Source organism: Aythya fuligula, chromosome W (genome assembly GCF_009819795.1).
Source record: "Aythya fuligula isolate bAytFul2 chromosome W, bAytFul2.pri, whole genome shotgun sequence".
Classification (NCBI taxonomy): Eukaryota; Metazoa; Chordata; class Aves; order Anseriformes; family Anatidae; genus Aythya; species Aythya fuligula.
The window spans coordinates 6,356,902-6,374,911 of NC_045594.1; the positions used below are offsets into that span (position 1 = coordinate 6,356,902).

General features: G+C 37.2%; 1 protein-coding gene across 3 annotated transcripts in view; it reads left to right on the forward strand.

Annotated features, from left to right (window-relative positions):
• The window catches only part of LOC116501380 (nipped-B-like protein), a 192,381-nt gene that overhangs the window by 143,877 nt on the left and 30,494 nt on the right, over window positions 1-18,010 (forward strand). For all 3 annotated transcript variants that reach the window (XM_032206901.1, XM_032206903.1, XM_032206902.1), the window contains exons 12-23: window positions 1,442-1,639; window positions 1,832-1,903; window positions 1,990-2,079; window positions 3,088-3,191; window positions 4,653-4,739; window positions 6,392-6,623; window positions 8,028-8,179; window positions 8,583-8,663; window positions 9,675-9,775; window positions 14,863-15,001; window positions 15,208-15,290; window positions 16,341-16,473. In XM_032206901.1, the coding sequence (XP_032062792.1) occupies window positions 1,442-1,639; window positions 1,832-1,903; window positions 1,990-2,079; window positions 3,088-3,191; window positions 4,653-4,739; window positions 6,392-6,623; window positions 8,028-8,179; window positions 8,583-8,663; window positions 9,675-9,775; window positions 14,863-15,001; window positions 15,208-15,290; window positions 16,341-16,473 (1,472 nt within the window). The remainder of the gene's footprint in view (window positions 1-1,441; window positions 1,640-1,831; window positions 1,904-1,989; window positions 2,080-3,087; window positions 3,192-4,652; window positions 4,740-6,391; window positions 6,624-8,027; window positions 8,180-8,582; window positions 8,664-9,674; window positions 9,776-14,862; window positions 15,002-15,207; window positions 15,291-16,340; window positions 16,474-18,010) is intronic.

Here is an 18,010-nt window from a genome sequence, read left to right on the forward strand (position 1 = left end):
AAGCTGGGGCCAGAATTCTTCTTACAGAATTTAAATTGCTATTGATGATCTATAAACTGTGGAGCCCTCCATTTCTTCAGTTGCAGTTAACTGTCAACCATTTCAGAACTGAAACTGTTTAGTAGCTCAGGCATCAGGAACATGACTGTACTGCCTCCAGAAGCAAGTCTGATTCAGAAGCAGTACAGCTCAAAGCCTGAGCTAAGTTACAACTTTAAAGTCTTGAACCACTTATTTGCAGAAATTTAATATTGTTTTCAGAAGTGGAAGCCCTCTAGTGTGCAGTGCAGAGTATCACCTCAGGTTCAATTTTTTTTTTAATTTGTACTTAGCATGGGCTGTCCATTGGCTATATTCTGGTATGTATATCTTTCCTATGTTTCTCAATAAACTGGGGTTGTGAAAATTCCGTGTCAGTTCTGTTCCAGTTCTGTATAAATGCTTGGAGCCATTTTGCTCAGAAACAACCCTGCACACAGTCATACCTCCCTAAACTTCAGGAGAGTTTGGTAGAAACACATACAGATGTAAGGGCTGTTATATACCTGTTCACAAGAATAATATACTCTGCTAGTCTAGAATGTAATGTTTTGGAGACATTTTGATCTTCACATCACAGTCTATATTAGACATCTCTTTGCTAGCCCAGTTATCCTGTTACATTAAATAGTAGAGACTACGTCCTCATCCATATCCTTTTCCTATTACTTCTTAGCACCCTCTCCCCTTAAAGATGCATGAGACTATCTTTGAAAATAACAGAGAACTCTCAGTTCCCCTCCCCTGATATCTTATTTCCACTAAATCTCTGTTTCTATAGAGAACATTTATCCCAATTTCTTCAACATTGATTTCTGCTGTGCCTTTTGGTCCTGACTGAAAACTGGTTATAATAACTTTCAGTGATATATACATACTGGAATTGTGACTGCAGCTTTCTCCTTTACACTGAATTAACTGCAATATATATTTCAAGACAATTTTTTGGGTGTCTTCGCAAAACAGAATAGAATAGAAGCAGCTAGATTGCTAAGTCTCATTGAAACTTCCTGTGTCAGATAGGCAAAGCAAACACTGAATTGTAACATGGATGTCTATTAATAGACCCAATTACATAACTGAAGAAATTATCTTAATGTTCTCTTATGAAAGGATGAAAATTATTTTATTTTGTTCTACTCTCCTTTGTTTAAAAGGACAAGTGCCCTTTAAACTCATGTTTTAAGTGTTTGCTGTTGTCTTTGGCAATTTCAGGCATGGTTTTCATGTAATTCAAATTGAATTGTTAAAATAATGCCATAACAGAACTTTATATAATGGTTTTAGTGTTCACTTGTTTTATGGAACATTTATATGCTAATGTTTAACTTGTAAATGTATACTTTTGAGCTATGGAAAATAGAATTTTTATACTTATAATGAAAATTCATTTAATTTCTAGCTTCTCGAAAAAGACATAAAAAGGATAGAGATGAAGCTTGGGAATATGAAGAACATGACAGAAGAAGTTCTGGTGACCACAGGAGAAGTGGTCATTATCATGAAGGAAGGAGGAATTCTGGTAGTGGCCGTTACCGTAATCGTAGTCCTGATGACTCTGATATGGATGATTATTCTCCTCTTCCTAGTCTCAGTGAGGGTAACTGATCATTATCCTTTAAAAATACACTAGTATTATGAAAAAAATATGTTTTTTTTTAATAATTTGAACATTTTAAAATGCTTTAAAAAGCATCTTTATATGCAGTATTTAATATGTGCATGAGAAATGTAAATAATCTTTTATTTCAGTTCCAGAAAGTATTTGTTTCACTCTTTATTCTCTAATTAGTGGCTAGAAAAATGAAGAAAAAAGAAAAACAAAAGAAAAGGAAAGCTTATGAACCTAAACTAACACCTGAAGGTAACTTTAGAAGACTTATTTTCTTCAGTTTGGATTTTATGTATTTTATATAAAAATAATTATATATACTTTTTTTTCCCCACCAGAAATGATGGATTCCTCAACTTTTAAAAGGTTTACTGCTTCAATGGAAAATATTTTGGAAAATCTGGAAGACATGGATTTTACAGCTTTTGGTAATATGTCAGAAATTTTTGAAATGCTTCCCCTAATTAGAAATACAAGAAACACTAAAAAATTTGCATCTCAGTATTTTCAGACTTCCTTCTTTTCGATTTAATTGCCTGTGATACATGCTAGGGAATGTTGTGTTTATATGGCTTCCACCTTAAGTAGGAGGAGCCTTTACCTTTACAATATCATTTGCTACAAGAGGAAGATGATCTTCCTTCCTTCTTCCTGCAAAATCCAAAAGGGTCATAAATCATAATGAGAGAAATAATAGTCTACTAGAGTGCATCTGCTGTGGCCTTGCCACAGTGCTTGTACACTTATGGCTGAGACACTGAATCTATGTGTACTCCTTATCCCTTTCACTGGAAAATTGGCCAGCTTAGTGTCAGTGTCCAGTGAAGCAGTTTCGGTTGACCAAGATGACTATCAATTGAAATGGATAATGGAGCATTTGTATAATTTCTTTCCTACCATCTTTGTCACAGTATTAGAACAAGGGGAGGAACCTAATAAACAAATGACTAGTTTTTAAAGTAATCATGTCTACACCCTTGGATTTAAAAGTGAAACATATTACAAACCAATGATTTCAGTGTCTTCTAATGTCATGTGTTTTTTTTGTAAGGGCAATTGTGAGTAGAACACAGTGTATCCCAAGATATATGTGTTTTTAATCTATTATTGTGACCAAGATTTGAATTTCAGAATTAGAACTACAATCATTTAAGATTTGTTTTACTGAAATGAGGGTGGTACTTAATGCAAGAGCTGCAATAAATGGGTTTTGATGTTAGGCTGTTGAATGATATTTCAGAGCACATGATCAGTCATATTGAACAAGTATAGTCATTTTAACAACCAAAAGTCATGGCCGTCAGTCTTCATTAGACGTAAAATCAGTACTTTAACAAGTTTTCTTGTGTTTGCTTTTTCATCTTAGCTGTAAATAGTGGTTTTTTTGAAGTCTTATTAGAAATGTGATTTATTTTTTTTTATTTCATTTTTTTAAGGCGATGATGATGAGATTCCACAGGAATTGCTACTGGGAAAACATCAGCTTAGCGAGTTGGGTAGTGAATCTGCAAAAATCAAGGCAATGGGCATTATGGACAAGGTACATCTTCATAGTCTTTGCCTCTTTTGAACATTTAATTTTGTTAAATATACAAAAAGCACATATCTAGTGTAATAACATTCAGTGTCAGCAGTGACTGAGAGCACAATGCACAATGTACCAATATGTAACACAAATGTCTGAGCAGTAAAATCTAAAATTATTAATCTATTTTCACAAAAGCTCATCAATCTATAGTCTTTGTTCGTTATAGCTAGTGTTAAGCAACCACAGTAAAACAGACCTTACCAGAAAAGTCAAAAAATCCACCCTTTCTAATATAATCTGTCAGTGCATTGTAAATATATGATGTTCATCTAGCATCATACCGAATTGCCTATTTGTACCCTCTCTCCAGAAAACCCTTTCAAACTTAAAAGATTTAATGACCCAAGTAATAAGATTCATGTTCTGTAGACTACATGTTGTGGTTTCTTTGTCATGCTCTTCCTGACTTTGGTTCAAGGGAATTTTCTGTGCTGGTGCAAACTGTTGGTATCACACCTCTAGAAACAATGTTCTTGCTTTCCTTATCTTCCTAGAACTCTTGGCTTAGGGCAGTCTTATGTTACACTCTTAACTCTGCCTGCTCTTGACCACTTACTATGTTTATGAAGTGTCTGTGAAGCTACTTATTATACAAGTCACTCCAAAGGATATTCTTTAACCCAAGATTTAGGTATTCTTCCTGGCCTTTTCTTCAGTCCTCCCTACCTTCATTTGTAGGATATTTTCAACCTGAGTATTTTGCTGTCTTGATCCTTCTTGATAGTTCTCACCCTTAACCTTTATTCCCTAAGTTTTGTACATACACGTGTACATAAAGTCAGAAATGTGTTGCTTCTAAAGGTGAGCACCACTATTATCTGTATGAGTGAAACTGGTTCTTCTGGAGTTCAGCATATTCTACAGATTATTTGATTGTAATTCTGTAGAACATCAGTAAGTGAGTTTGAGTTACTTTTTTTCCAACATGCTAGTTTTTCAAAGTCAACATGATTACTAAGAATACATTTCCTCTGTATTAGCACTCAAATATCAATTAATTTTATTTCTGTTTGTCCATAAGTTTTGGATTTTCTTCTAAGTTCTATATGGTCAGCTAGAATTAGTGATTCATACTTGGTTTTGGTAAATTTCAATTTCTAGAATCAAGAGTGTATAACTATACATTATTTACAGATATGCAGTTTTAAACCTATTCCTATGGATTTGGTTGAAAAATGCAGTTTCATTGCAATCTTAGAACATATTTCACTAGTTTAGTTATTATCAGCATTCTCAGTCGTGCTGTGCCAGAAACTGACAAGTCAAAATCTGATCCTTATCTCAAAAGCGCTTACGATTTAAGTTTAATGCTGGAATTACACAACATTTTCTATCCTTCATCCATAGACATCTTTTCAGCAATTTGGAAGCCTTTGTGTGTCTACAGTTGCTTGATTTGTTTTCTTGTTTTAGCTTTCAACAGATAAAACGGTAAAGGTCCTGAATATTTTGGAGAAGAATATCCAAGATGGATCAAAGATTTCTACATTACTTAACCATGTGAGTTTCAAATTAGATCATTTCATACCACTGTTCAGCATAGGATTTTCTTCACTTGAGTCCCATTTAGTGATAATTTCAAATACTGTGCATGTGTGTGAAAGGAATTTCTGATTTTATATGTATATGATTAACAGATTGTCAAATTTTAAGATTAGAAGTAAAATTCAATTGATTATATTAATTCAGTACTAAACATTTTACTGTAGTATTGTTAACAAACAGATGTATTGGGAGTAATCAAGTTGTCTCTTGACTTAATTTTAAATATTATTGTTTCATCCTTAAATATTTGTGGTAACTGGTATAACTTGCACCAGTGGAAATTTCTTTGCTAGTTTTCCATAAAACTTCCCTTACACAGTGGAAGAAAGTACAGCTTTCATGCAGAGCATATTCCTCCCCTGAGCATTAAGAACTGAGGAGGCATTTTAAATCATAGAATATCCTGAGTTGGAATGATCATCAAGTCCAACTTCTAACTCCACACAGGACTACCTAAAAAATAAGTTTTCACTATACAGTTCTGAATGACTTCAGCAATATGAAAAATAAGTGAAAAGGTGATGGTTTTCCTGCTCTGTTGCAATATGGTTGAGCCTTTTTGCCAGTGCTTTTAAAGTGATATTTTTCTTTTAGCTTTCTGTAGTAAAACACAAGTTTACTAAGCACTTATTGAAATTTTCCCATGATTGCAATTCAGAGACAAAGCTTCAATTAAAAAAAGAAGCAATCTTTAGCCAAACAAGTTTTAGATTTTTCTTAAAACCCATTAAATATAATTTAGATCATTATGGCAAAGAAACCTTCTGTTAAGGAGTAAATTTATACTATTTTTACAGTGCAGTGAAGATAACCTACCTCCATGTCAGGGTATTATTCAAAGGCAAAATGCACTTGCAGATTCTTTTTATTCCCAAGATTAATGAGCAAGAAAATAGAAAGGTTTTAAAACTAATTGTTTGTATTTTTAAAGCCTCCTTTGTGCAAGATACAAATAACTTAAATTTCTTGCATGGAATAGTTTTGCAGGGATCTCTTGATTTGCAGGTGTCTGTTGATTATTTTTTTTTAATATATATTTTACCATATATGTAATGCACTGCAATACTTTTTTAGATTCAAGGGAAAAAAGTTGATAAGGTTAGAAATTAGTGTTTTACCAACCCCTTATTTTTTTACAAGGAAAGCCAACAGCATACTCATAATTAGCCTCTTGTTTGTTTGTTTTTATAACTTGTACAAACACAGAAATACAGGAATTATGTACCCAGTGCTAAAACTTAAATGGTCATATTTGATAAGACATAGTTTAAACCCATAGGTAATAGATGAGTCAGTCTGTGGAGAAAGTAGTCTTCTCATTAATTTCATGTGATTTATAACAGTCTTATTTTGTGAGAATTCTCTCTAGTGGTGAAAATTAGACTTGTCAAAGCAGCAAACAGCATACATACAGCACTAAGGAAAATGTTAGAGGAAAATGTTAATGTTCAGATTTTGCCTAAGGTACATCAGTCTTAAGTAGAGAATGTTGCAATCTTCGTAGTGCTTACCATTGATATATATTAAAATGTTACTGTTATATCGTACTTGGTAAGGATAAAAATTTGACTCTGTTCACACTACCCTGCTTTTCTTTCCTGTTACAGAACAATGACACTGAAGATGAGGAGAGATTATGGAGAGATCTTATTATGGAGAGAGTGACAAAATCTGCTGATGCTTGTCTTACTGCTATCAATATTATGACATCGCCAAATATGCCTAAAGCCGTATATATTGAGGATGTAATAGAAAGAGTTATTCAATACACAAAATTTCATTTGCAGAACACTCTCTATCCTCAATATGACCCTGTATATAGAGTGGATCCTCATGGTGGTTAGTATGCTCAGAGATTTTGAAAAATCTTTTCACATTATATTTATCATAGAATGGCTTGGTTTGGAAGGGGCCTTTAAGATCATCTAATTCCAACCCCCCTGCCATGGGCAGGGATACCTTCCACTAGACCAGGATGCTCAAAGCCCCATCCAGCCTGGCCTTGAACACTTCCAGGGATGGGGCATCCACAGCTTCTCTGGGCAACCTCTTCCAGTGCCTCACCACCCTCTGAGTAAACAATTTCTTCCTTATATCTAATCTAAGTCTACCCTCTTTTAGTTTAAAACCATTACTCCTTGTCCTATCACTGCACTGCCTGATAAAGAGTCCCTCCCCAGCTTTCCTGTAGGCCCTCTTTAGGTACTGGAAGGCTGCTATAAGGTCTCCCCAGAACCTTCTCTTCTCCAGGCTGAACAACCCCAACTCTCTCAGCCTGTCTTCATAGGAGAGGTGTTCCAGCCCCTTGATCATCTTTGTGGCCCTTCTCTGGATTCGTTCTAATTCATCCATGTCCCTCTTGTGCTGGGGGCCCCAGAGCTGAACACAGTACTCCAATTGGGGTCTCAAATGAGCAGAGTAGAGGAGGAGAATCACCTCCCTCAATCTGCTGGCCACACTTCTTTTGATGCAGCTCAAGATACGGTTGGCTTTCTGGGCTGCAAGCACACATTGCTGGCTCATGTTGAGCATCTCATCAACGAACACCCTCAGGTCCTTCTCATCAGGGCTGATCTCAATTATGTTTTCCTTTTTTTTTAATCTATTGTATGATGATACAAGTTATATGACTTCCCTGAATATTTTTATATGCAACTCTTATACTGATAGTTCTCTAATAACTCATACAACATCTGAGTTAATGTTTTCTGTTATTTTGAGGATGTTGAAATGTAGAGAAAAATAACAATTACTTAAGTGCATCCCCTAAATAACTTAGTCGTACTAATATTTAGGTTTACTGCAATAACTATAGTGCCATTTAGACCAAACTATTTAGAAACGTGTCTGAAGTTTGCCTTGTGCATATAGTTATTATATGTATGAATAAGTCACTTTATAGTCATAATCTCTGTTTATATAATGATTTATTTCAATGAAAATTATTTTGCGTTTAGCATTTTGTTGTCTTTTATATATATATAATCAGATGTGGGTATCCAACTTCAAGAACTGTTTTAAAAATTTTGGATCTAGAATTCAGAACAATTATGAAAAATTAATGTCATATGAAATTCTTGCTTTCCAGCTGTTGCTACTTTTTTTTCCTGTAAACAGTTGTATTCACAATGCTGTCATTGTGTAATTGTTTGGGGGACATTTTTTGAGAAAACGATCATCTTTCTAGTATTTGATGCAACTGAAACATTGAAAAAATTAATGAAAATAATTTTGATTTTCTAGGTGGTATTTTAAGTTCAAAAGCAAAACGCGCTAAGTGTTCCACCCACAAGCAAAGAGTTATAGTGATGTTGTATAACAAAGTTTGTGACATTGTCAGCAGTTTGTCAGAGTTGCTAGAGATACAGCTTCTTACTGATACAACTATTCTTCAGGTAAGTTTTATCAGAAGAATTTCTGTCTGAGAATGTTGTGGGGTTTTTGTTTTATTTTTTATTTTTTCCCAGAGGGACTGTAAAGTGCGATTATGTCAATGACATGAAATATAAAATCGGTACAAACTTTTTAAATGGTTAACATTAGACTGACTAGTCTGTTGTGTAGTATGTTATCTTCCTTTTCTCTTCTGCAGGAAAAGAACATTTCATGTTTAAATATTTAATGGTTTTTATTGTACACCTAAGATAAAGTTTAACCTAATTGTATTAAATTTGCAAATAATATGAAGTAATGTGTTGTTGAATACCTTATCTACTGAATGAATAATCTGCTTGTAAAATTGCATGAATATCAGTTTGCCTGTCAAATATACTTAGAATACTTTCTGCCCATTCATAGGTATCATCTATGGGAATAACACCTTTCTTTGTAGAAAATGTCAGTGAGCTACAGTTATGTGCCATCAAATTAGTGACTGCAGTAAGTAATTTTTAATTTGTGATTTCATGGTCCTGTACATCCGAAAGTTATTAGGACATTTACGTAGGCTGTATTTTTGCTGGTAGACAATTAGAGTTCAAGGTTTTGCAGTTCGGTATCATAATCTAGGAACGGTATTAAATCTGAGTTGCTCCTATTTACAGAGGAGGTTTCTTCTTCTATAGGAAGCCTACTTAAGCAAGGAACTTAATTATGGTTATGTGGTTTAAAGTATAAACACAAACCCCTTTCTCTTACCTGTCCTTTCTTGTGTAAGAAATCTTAGTGATATGATTTTCTACATTTCCTTTGTTAAGATTTGAATTTATGCAATGGAATAAGCTATACAACAGCAGGATACTTTTATAATAGAATAAATTATTTTCCTTGGAAGAGGTAGGTATATGAAAAATCCATTAACAAAAATATTAATAATATAAAATATAATAAAAATAACAAAATATAAAATATTAAAATACATTATTATATTTTTATTATATATTATTATAATATTAAAATATTATTTCAGGAAAAATATATATGTGCTTGTTCAAGTGGAAGTTTTCCATCTTTGTAAGGATGATATGCTCCAGTATTTATAAAAGGAATTCTGCCTAAACAAATAGAAGCAAAGTCTACAACCATGACCCCATAAATTGAAAGAATATTTCATGTCAGGCAAATATTAAAGACTAAGATATGAAGTAACTATTTGACTTTCTTATATGGCATATTTCTACCATTGACAGAAATCTTTAAAATATATGGTATTTTTAAGAGCTATCGCACATTTATGTTGTTAGAAGATTTTAAAAACCTTTGTGTTTTTTTTTATATATTTTATAAATAAATGCTTTCTTTGAAAAAACAAAGTAATACATTAAAAACAAGGTGTGCATTAAGTGTCATGTGAAGTCTATGTTACTATATATAACTTTTAACAATAAATTTAACAAACAGTATCTAATGTAACAATAAATAACTTTTAACAATCCTGTGACTGTTAAATAGGTGTTCTCCAGGTATGAAAAACATAGACAGCTGATACTGGAAGAAATTTTCACTTCCCTTGCAAGACTACCAACTAGCAAGAGGAGTTTGAGAAACTTCAGGTAATTTCTGACATAGATTGCTAATTTGTAGATAGAAGCACTTACAGTTTTGTACGTGTGGGATTTTAGGTTTCAGCATTAACATTTCTTAAAAAATCTGCAACTTTACAAGCTGGTTGATATTTCAAAATCTCTATAGTGAGAGTAGAGTTTCCTGACAAATGTATCTTGTAATAGTCACTGTTCTTATGCCATCATATTTATGTTTGGTTACTAAAATAATTGAAATATCTTGTTAGTCTTCTCACTAAGGATGTAAACAAGTGTAATGTTAGTGTGCATTCAAAGGGGTTTCTGTTGCAAAATTCTTTCATTCTGTTTATATGGAGCTATTGAATTCATTGCTAAAACTTAATAGGAGAATTCTGGGTGAATTTCTTTGAGGACATACTCAGAGCACTCTTTTCAGGAATACAAATTAATATTCCTTTGAATGAGTTTCATTTAGGAACTGCTCAGTTTACTTTAACTGTGTTTTAAGTGCTTCAGCTGGACTTCAGTGCATCTTCTAAATAATAGATTCAGGTCCAATCTGGGAGAGAATCTGACCTGAACTGAAATTCAGTTAAAATTGGGGTTGGAAGCTTTAAATGATTCTAAAACATTTGTTGTTGTTGGCATCGCTTTAGTGCCTTGCTTGCATATAGCTTTTCCCTGGAGACAGACAAATGCCAATGAAATAGGTTAGTTGATCTAGGGTGGATAAACAGGAAAATATTCAGTAAAATAAATGCACTGGGACTTTTAAGTAGAATTCAGTGACCCTAACGTGTAACATGAGTGTTTATGCCTAATATTTCGTCACATTTTGATTACAATCATCGGACATCAAGCAAATAGGAATGTGGTAAGCATAGTACCATAACTGGTAGATACCCTCTTTGAATTAGGATTTTTGCCAGAAGGAAGTCACCATCTCGATCCCACAGTGACTACACTATTCATCTATAGAATTCTAGTTCTGGTCTGTTAAAGGGCATTTCCTATCTGCGGCTACTATCATGAAGGGGAAAGCTTTTTAAAAAAATTGATATGAAAAGATTTTCTGTAGATTCTTAACTACTGAGCTTCACAGATATTCTGATAGTCATCTGTGGGCTATTTCAGTCATTTCTCCTACCTAAGAATAATACTTAATATTTTCGTTAGAACCAATCTTTCACTTCATAAGAGAGAAACAAATGAATAAATCACAGAATCACAGAATTGAAGGGATTGGAAGGGACCTCGAAAGATCATCGGATCCAACCCCCCTGCCAAAGCAGGTTCCTTAGAGCAGGCTGCCCAAATAGGCATGCAGACGGGCCTTAAATATCTCCAGAGAAGGAGACTCCACAACCTCCCTGGGCAGCCTGTTCCAATGCTCCGTCACCCTCACTGTGAAGAAGTCCTTTCACATGTTGGTGTGGAACTTCCTGTGCTCTATCTTGTGGCCATTACTCCTTGTCCTGTCCCCGCAAACCACTGAAAAGAGGTTGGCCAAATCCCTCTGCCTCCCACACCTCAGATACACACTGATGAGATCCCCTCTCAGTCTTCTCTTCTCCAGGCTGAACAGACCCAGGTCTCTCAGCCTTTCCTCATAAGGAAGATGCTCCAGGCCCCATATCATCTCTGTGGCCCTCCGCTGGACTCTTTCCAGGAGATGCCTGTCTTTCTTGTACTGGGGAGCCCAGAACTGGACACATAACTCCAGGTGAGGCCTGACCAGGGCAGAGTAGAGGGGGAGGATCACCTCCCTTGACCTGCTGGCCACACTCCTTTTAATGCACACCAGGATCCCATTGGCCCTCTTGGCCATGAGGGCACACTGCTGGCTCATGGTCAACCTGTCGTCCACCAGGACCCCCAGGTCCTTTTCGTCAGAGCTCATCTCCAGCAGGTCATCCCCCAGCCTGTACTGATACTTCAGGTTGTTCCTTCCCAGGTGCAGGACTCTACACTTGCTCTTATTAAACCTCATTTGGTTTCTTCCTACCCATCTCTCCAGCCTGTCCAGGTCTCGCTGAATGGCAGCACAGCCTTCTGGCGTGTCAGCCACTCCTCCCAGCTTTGTGTCATCAGTGTACTTGCTGAGGGCAGACACTATTCCCTCATCAAGGTCATCGATGAAGATGTTGAACAAGACTGGACCCAGCACCAACCCCTGGGGAACACCGCTAGTCACAGGCCTCCAGCCAGACTCTGCTCCTCCGATCACCACCCTCTGAGCTCAGCCAGTCAGCCAGTTCTCAACCCACCTTACTGTCCACTCCTCTATCCCACACTTTATCAGCTTTGCTATCAGGCTGTCATAGGAGACGGTATCAAAAGCCTTGTTAAAGTCAAGGTAGATGACATCCACGGCTCTCCCCTTATCTACCCAGCTGGTGATGCCATCATAGAAGGCAACGAGGTCGGTCGAGCACGACTTCCCCTTGGTGAATCCATGCTGACTACTCCTCATAACCTTCTTCTCTTCGAATTGCTTGGAGACTGCATCCAGAACAAGCTTTTCCAACACCTTTCTGGGGACAGAGGTGAGACTGACTGGCCTGTAGTTTCCCAGATCCTCCTTCTTGAAGACCGGAGTGACATTGGCTATCTTCCAATCTTCAGTCACCTCTCCTCTTCTCCAGGACCTTTCAAAGATGATAGAGAGCAGTTTGGCAATCACCTCTGCCAACTCCCTTAGCACACGTGGATGCGTCCCATCGGGACTCGTGGATTTGTGTGTGTTGAGCCCACTCAGATGCTCCCGAACCACTCTCTCGTCAGCCAGGGGGGAGCCCTCCACTTCCCAAACTCGTTCTCCTCCCTCCAGGGTCTAGGAGTCCCAGGGAGGAGTCCCTGAAGCAAAGAAAGCTTGCAGTATCCCCGCCTCCTCAGCGTCTCCCGTTACCAGGACACCCCCCTCATTCAGCAAGGGACCCACATTATCCCTAGTCTTCCTTTTACTGTTTACATACTTAAAAAAACCCTCTTCTTATTATCTTTTATCTCTTTTGCAAGCCTCATCTCTAGGTGGGCTTTAGCCTTCCTTGTCGCGTCCCTGCAGGCCCTGACAACACTCCTATACTCCTCCCAAGAGGACAGGCCCTTTTTCCACATTTCATAGACCTTCCTCTTCCTTCTGATCTTATCGATGAGCTCCTTGCTCATCCACACAGGTTTCCTGCCCCCCTTCCCCAATTTCCTACAATTTCCTACTCTTAAGGATGCAGTGATCCTGAGCTTGGAAGAAGTGCTGTTTAAATGTTACTCAGCTCTCACAAGCACCCTTGCCTTCTAGCAACCTAGCCCATGAGATACCTCCAAGTAGGTCCCAAAAGAGATCGAAGTTGTCTCTCCAAAAGTCCAGGGTAGCAATCCTACTTTTTGCCTTACTTCTTCCACCAAGTTCCATCTTGAACTCCACCACCTCATGGTCGCTGCATCCCAAGCTGCCCCCAACCTTCACATCCCTAACAAGCCCATCCCTGTTGGTAAGGACAAGGTCCAGGAGCACCTCCTGCCTCGTCGGCTCCTCTACCACCTGCATCAGAAAATTGTCTTCAACCCATTGTAGGAACCATTTGGACTGTGTGTGCCTGGCTGAGTTGCTTACCCAACAGATGTCTGGATAATTGAAGTCCCCCATGAGAACCAGAGCCTGTGATTGTGAGGCTACTACCAGCTGCTTGCAGAAGGCCTCATCAACCTCCTCCTCCTGATCTGGTGACCTGCAGTACACCCCCACAACAATGTCCCCCCTACCAGCCTACCACTTAATTCTCACCCACAAGCTCTCTGCTGCTTCTTCACCCTCCCCCAGGTGGAGCTGGGTACACTCTAATTGCTCCCTCACATAAAGGACAACTCCTCCCCCTTGCTTCCCCAGCCTATCTTTCCTAAAAAGGACATAGCCCTCCATGACAATGTTCCAGTCATGTGAGCTGTCCCACCATGTCTCTCTGTGATCACAATGAGATTGTGGCCCTGTGACCATACACAGATCTTGAGCTCATCCTGTTTATTTCCCATGCTCTGCGCATTGGTATATAGGCACATTAGGAAAGCAGCAGGTTCAGTTACACCTGGAGGGATGCAAGAAGAAAATTCCGGATGGGGTATCAGGATCATTACCTTCTCTGAGGAGCCCTTGGATGATCCTGTGGGACAACTCGGAGGTTTTTTCCCTACTATCTTCAACAGTGACAGCAGTGACAACTTCACCCAGCACCTCTCTGTCACTTTTAGCTCCCCTCCCTTCCCCCATCAAACCTAGTTTAAAGCCCTGGTAATCAGTCCAGAGAGCTTGCTCCCCAACACACTTGCGCCCCACTTGCTCAGTTGAAGTCGGTCAGCAGCCCACATACCCGGCTTCTCAAAGGGCTGCCCAAGATCAAAATACCCAAATCCTTGGTCCAGACACCACCCCCCTCAGCCAGTCATTTACCTGTCCCGTTCTCCTTCTTCTTTCTGGGTCCCGGTCACCCAGAGGGAGGACAGAGGAGAATACTACCTGCGCCCCTGATCCCTTCAACATCCTTCCCAGGGATGCAAAGTCCTTTTTAATATTCCTCATTTTTCTAGTTGCAGCTTCCCGGGATCCAACCTGAATGACAACAAGAGGATAGTAATTCTCTGGTTTAATGAGCTGTGGCAGAGCCTTCCTAATGCCTCTGACACGTGCCCCAGGAAGACAGCACATCTCTCTGGATAGGTTATCTGGGTGACAAATGGGAGCCTCGGTGCCCCTCAGCAAGGAGTCTTCGATCACTAAGACTCTCCGTTCTTTTTTTGTGGCACTGGTTGTGATGCAGTGCTCTGCCCGGCCCTATGCTCAGTACTTCCCCCAATCTTGACATGCTTTGCAGGGTTGCTTCCCGGGTTTGGACTACTGTCCAGACCCTCAACCTCATCCTTTTCCTGCCTGAGAAGGGAGTCGCCTACAACAATTACCGTTCTATCTTTCTTGGTGGAGGCAGTCTTGAGGTGTGAAATAAATGTCTAGAACACAGATTTCTATCTGTGGTAAAAATTTCCTAAATTTAAAAAATACTTAGGACCAAAAATAATTGTTTTGTTTTATTTTACTGTTAATGCTGTCCTTTTCATATTAACAGGTTAAATAGCAGTGACACTGATGGAGAGCCTATGTATATTCAAATGGTAACAGCACTAGTTCTGCAGCTTATTCAATGTGTTGTGCACTTACCATCAGCAGAAAAAGATTCTAATTCAGAGGAGGAATTGAACAAAAAAGTAAGGAAGATATTTTTAAAGAGACTTTTTTTTTTTGTGCAGGTATGACTGTGTGCTTGTGGGTATAATGTTTTATGATGGTGCTCTAGTAATCAGACAATGTAATTTTGTCTGCCATAATTATTTGATGCATGACAAATGTTGATCTGGAAATCATATTTCTGTCTATGCTAAAATGTTAGACTAATACATCTTGTTATTTTTAGGTGGATCAAGATGTGCTTATTACTAACTCATATGAAACAGCCATGAGAACAGCACAAAACTTCCTTTCTATTTTCCTTAAGAAGTAAGTACTCTTACATTCTTTAGTATATTGATGAAACCATCTCTGAATAAAGTCTGTCACACCTAAAGACAAACCTAATTACTTCACAATGCTAAATACCAACCAATAAAGTTACTTATAACAATGTACATTATAGTTCCCTAAGAGAGCTTCCTCTCTAGACAAAACTTTTATGGCACAGAAATTCTGCAGGGAGTTCTTTATACATTTAAGAATCTGTCTGATAGTTTATGTAGGATCCTTTTATCAGGTGTCTGTTACTCATCTGAAGCACAAAAGAGGAGGCTGAATAAATATTTAAGTGGTGAAACCAGATTCATTCAGTCATCAAAATGACTAAAAATCTAAAATCACATTAATTTAACTAAAGTTAGGAATGCTAATAGCTGAACAGAAATATATATAAATATATATATACACACCTGAATAATCAAAATAAGCTTTTTTTTAGAAAAAGTCCTGAGATTTTTATCGTGTTAATTTCTACTGTTAAGCTGAGAGGCTGTTTAGAGATCTAGCCATTTCTCTGAATACTTCTGGTATCATTAAAGACATTAGGAACGTCATGTGTAAGTGAAACACTATCAGGTATGTTACGTTTGAATTTTACATTCTGATTTTAACCTTGAAGAGCATAATACTGAGATATAATTCTGAGATAAGTTGGACCAGACTTCAAGAGTCTAGACTGAATACCTCCTAAATACAGGACTACAGCTTGAGGTTCAGATTTTTTTTTACCTGCCTTGTTCATCCTCTTCATTCAGACTTTAACTCAAAACAATACATGAAAAAGCTTAGAGGGAAAAAATACTACTATCCTGGATTCGCTGCTTTCCCTGCAGTGAAAAAACAGTGATAAATGTTAGAATTATTTGTCCTTAACTGGATAAAATTATTTTTCTGCTAATATTCCAGTTTTTTTCTTTTAGAATTGCATAAAACTTTTTTTTTTTTCCTGATTAAACATAGGATTATTTTTGTTTACATCAGAAGAAAAGCTTAAATGGATCTTAAATTTGCTTACATAATACATTTTCTTCTAAACAGGTGTGGTAGTAAACAAGGAGAAGAAGATTATAGGCCACTGTTTGAGAACTTCATTCAAGATCTCCTTTCCACAGTCAATAAACCAGAATGGCCAGCTGCAGAGTTGCTCCTTAGCTTATTAGGAAGGCTATTGGTAAGGGATTCTTGTTTTTAACTATGAAGACTTATTTCAGTTTCAGCTATTAGAGGAATACATTCTGATAGTTGATGCATACGTGCAGTGTTTAAGGATTTTCTTATGTGTATCACTATTATGTAATATATAAATACTAAAATTTCGGTCAGAGGATGATCGATACGCAACTTGGAAAAGGTCGTGTGTATACTCTTTCTCACAAAAGTCCACTTCTACACTTCCATGACATTTTTCACGTTAAAAAGTGCCATTTTATACCATCTAGTAAGTGCAAATATTTGTTTAGATTAAAGTCAAATAGCTGTAATTGCTCATGTTAAATATCTTCTCTAGACTGTTCATTTAGCACAGAACCTGAAAACAATTAAGTAGATTGCTTTTATACAAATAATAGTACATTTACTTATGGAATGTGAAATGTTACAGAATGTGAACATTTTTGCTAACATAGAGAGTTGTTTTACACAGTAATTTACACAGTAATTTAACCTGTTTCTTGGAAAAATATTTTATGGTCCTGTTGCTGATAAAGATGTAGCTTTCATTATATTTGCGTGAATAATGAGAAATACATATTATGGTGGTTAATATCTATGTTATTGCAAAGGATATATCCTGTACTAGACATCTAGTTTACTTTATGAAAGTATATATTTAAAGAAAACTAACAGGCATATTTGTAGAGAGGTTGTGTATATGTGGTGTAATAGTAAATGACATAATTTTATAGTGTGTGAATTAGAATAGGGATATATTATAATAAATATATGAATATAAATAAATATAATTAATATATAAATACATATAAATATATAAATAAATATAAACATAAATATAAATAAATATAAATAAAACACTATAGATAAATATATAGTGTGTGAAGTTAGAATTTTTAATAAGTTTAAACAGTGTCTTGTGAGAAGAATGAAGAAAGGCTGAGAAAGTTGGGGTTGTTTAGCCTAGAGAAGAGAAGGCTCTAGGGAGACCTTATAGTGAACTTCCAGTATTTAAAGGGGACCTACAGGAAAGATTGGGGGAGACTTTTTATCAGGGAGTGTATTGACAGGATAAAGGATAATGGTATTAAACTACAAGGATGATCAAAGGGCTGGAACACCTCTCCTATGAAGACAGGCTGAGAGAGTTGGGGTTGTTCAGCCTGGAGAAGAGAAGGTTCTGGGGAGACCTTATAGCAGCCTTCCAGTACCTAAAGAGGGGCTACAGGAAAGCTGGGGAGGGACTCTTTATCAGGCAGTGCAGTGATAGGACAAGGAGTAATGGTTTTAAACTAAAAGAGGGTAGACTTAGATTAGATATAAGGAAGAAATTGTTTACTCAGAGGGTGGTGAGGCACTGGAAGAGGTTGCCCAGAGAAGCTGTGGATACCCCATCCCTAGAAGTGTTCAAGGCCAGGCTGGATGGGGCTTTGAGCATCCTGGTCTAGTGGAAGGTATCCCTGCCCATGGCAGGGGGGTTGGAATTAGATGATCTTAAAGGCCCCTTCCAACCTATGATTCTATGAGTCTCAGTTGCA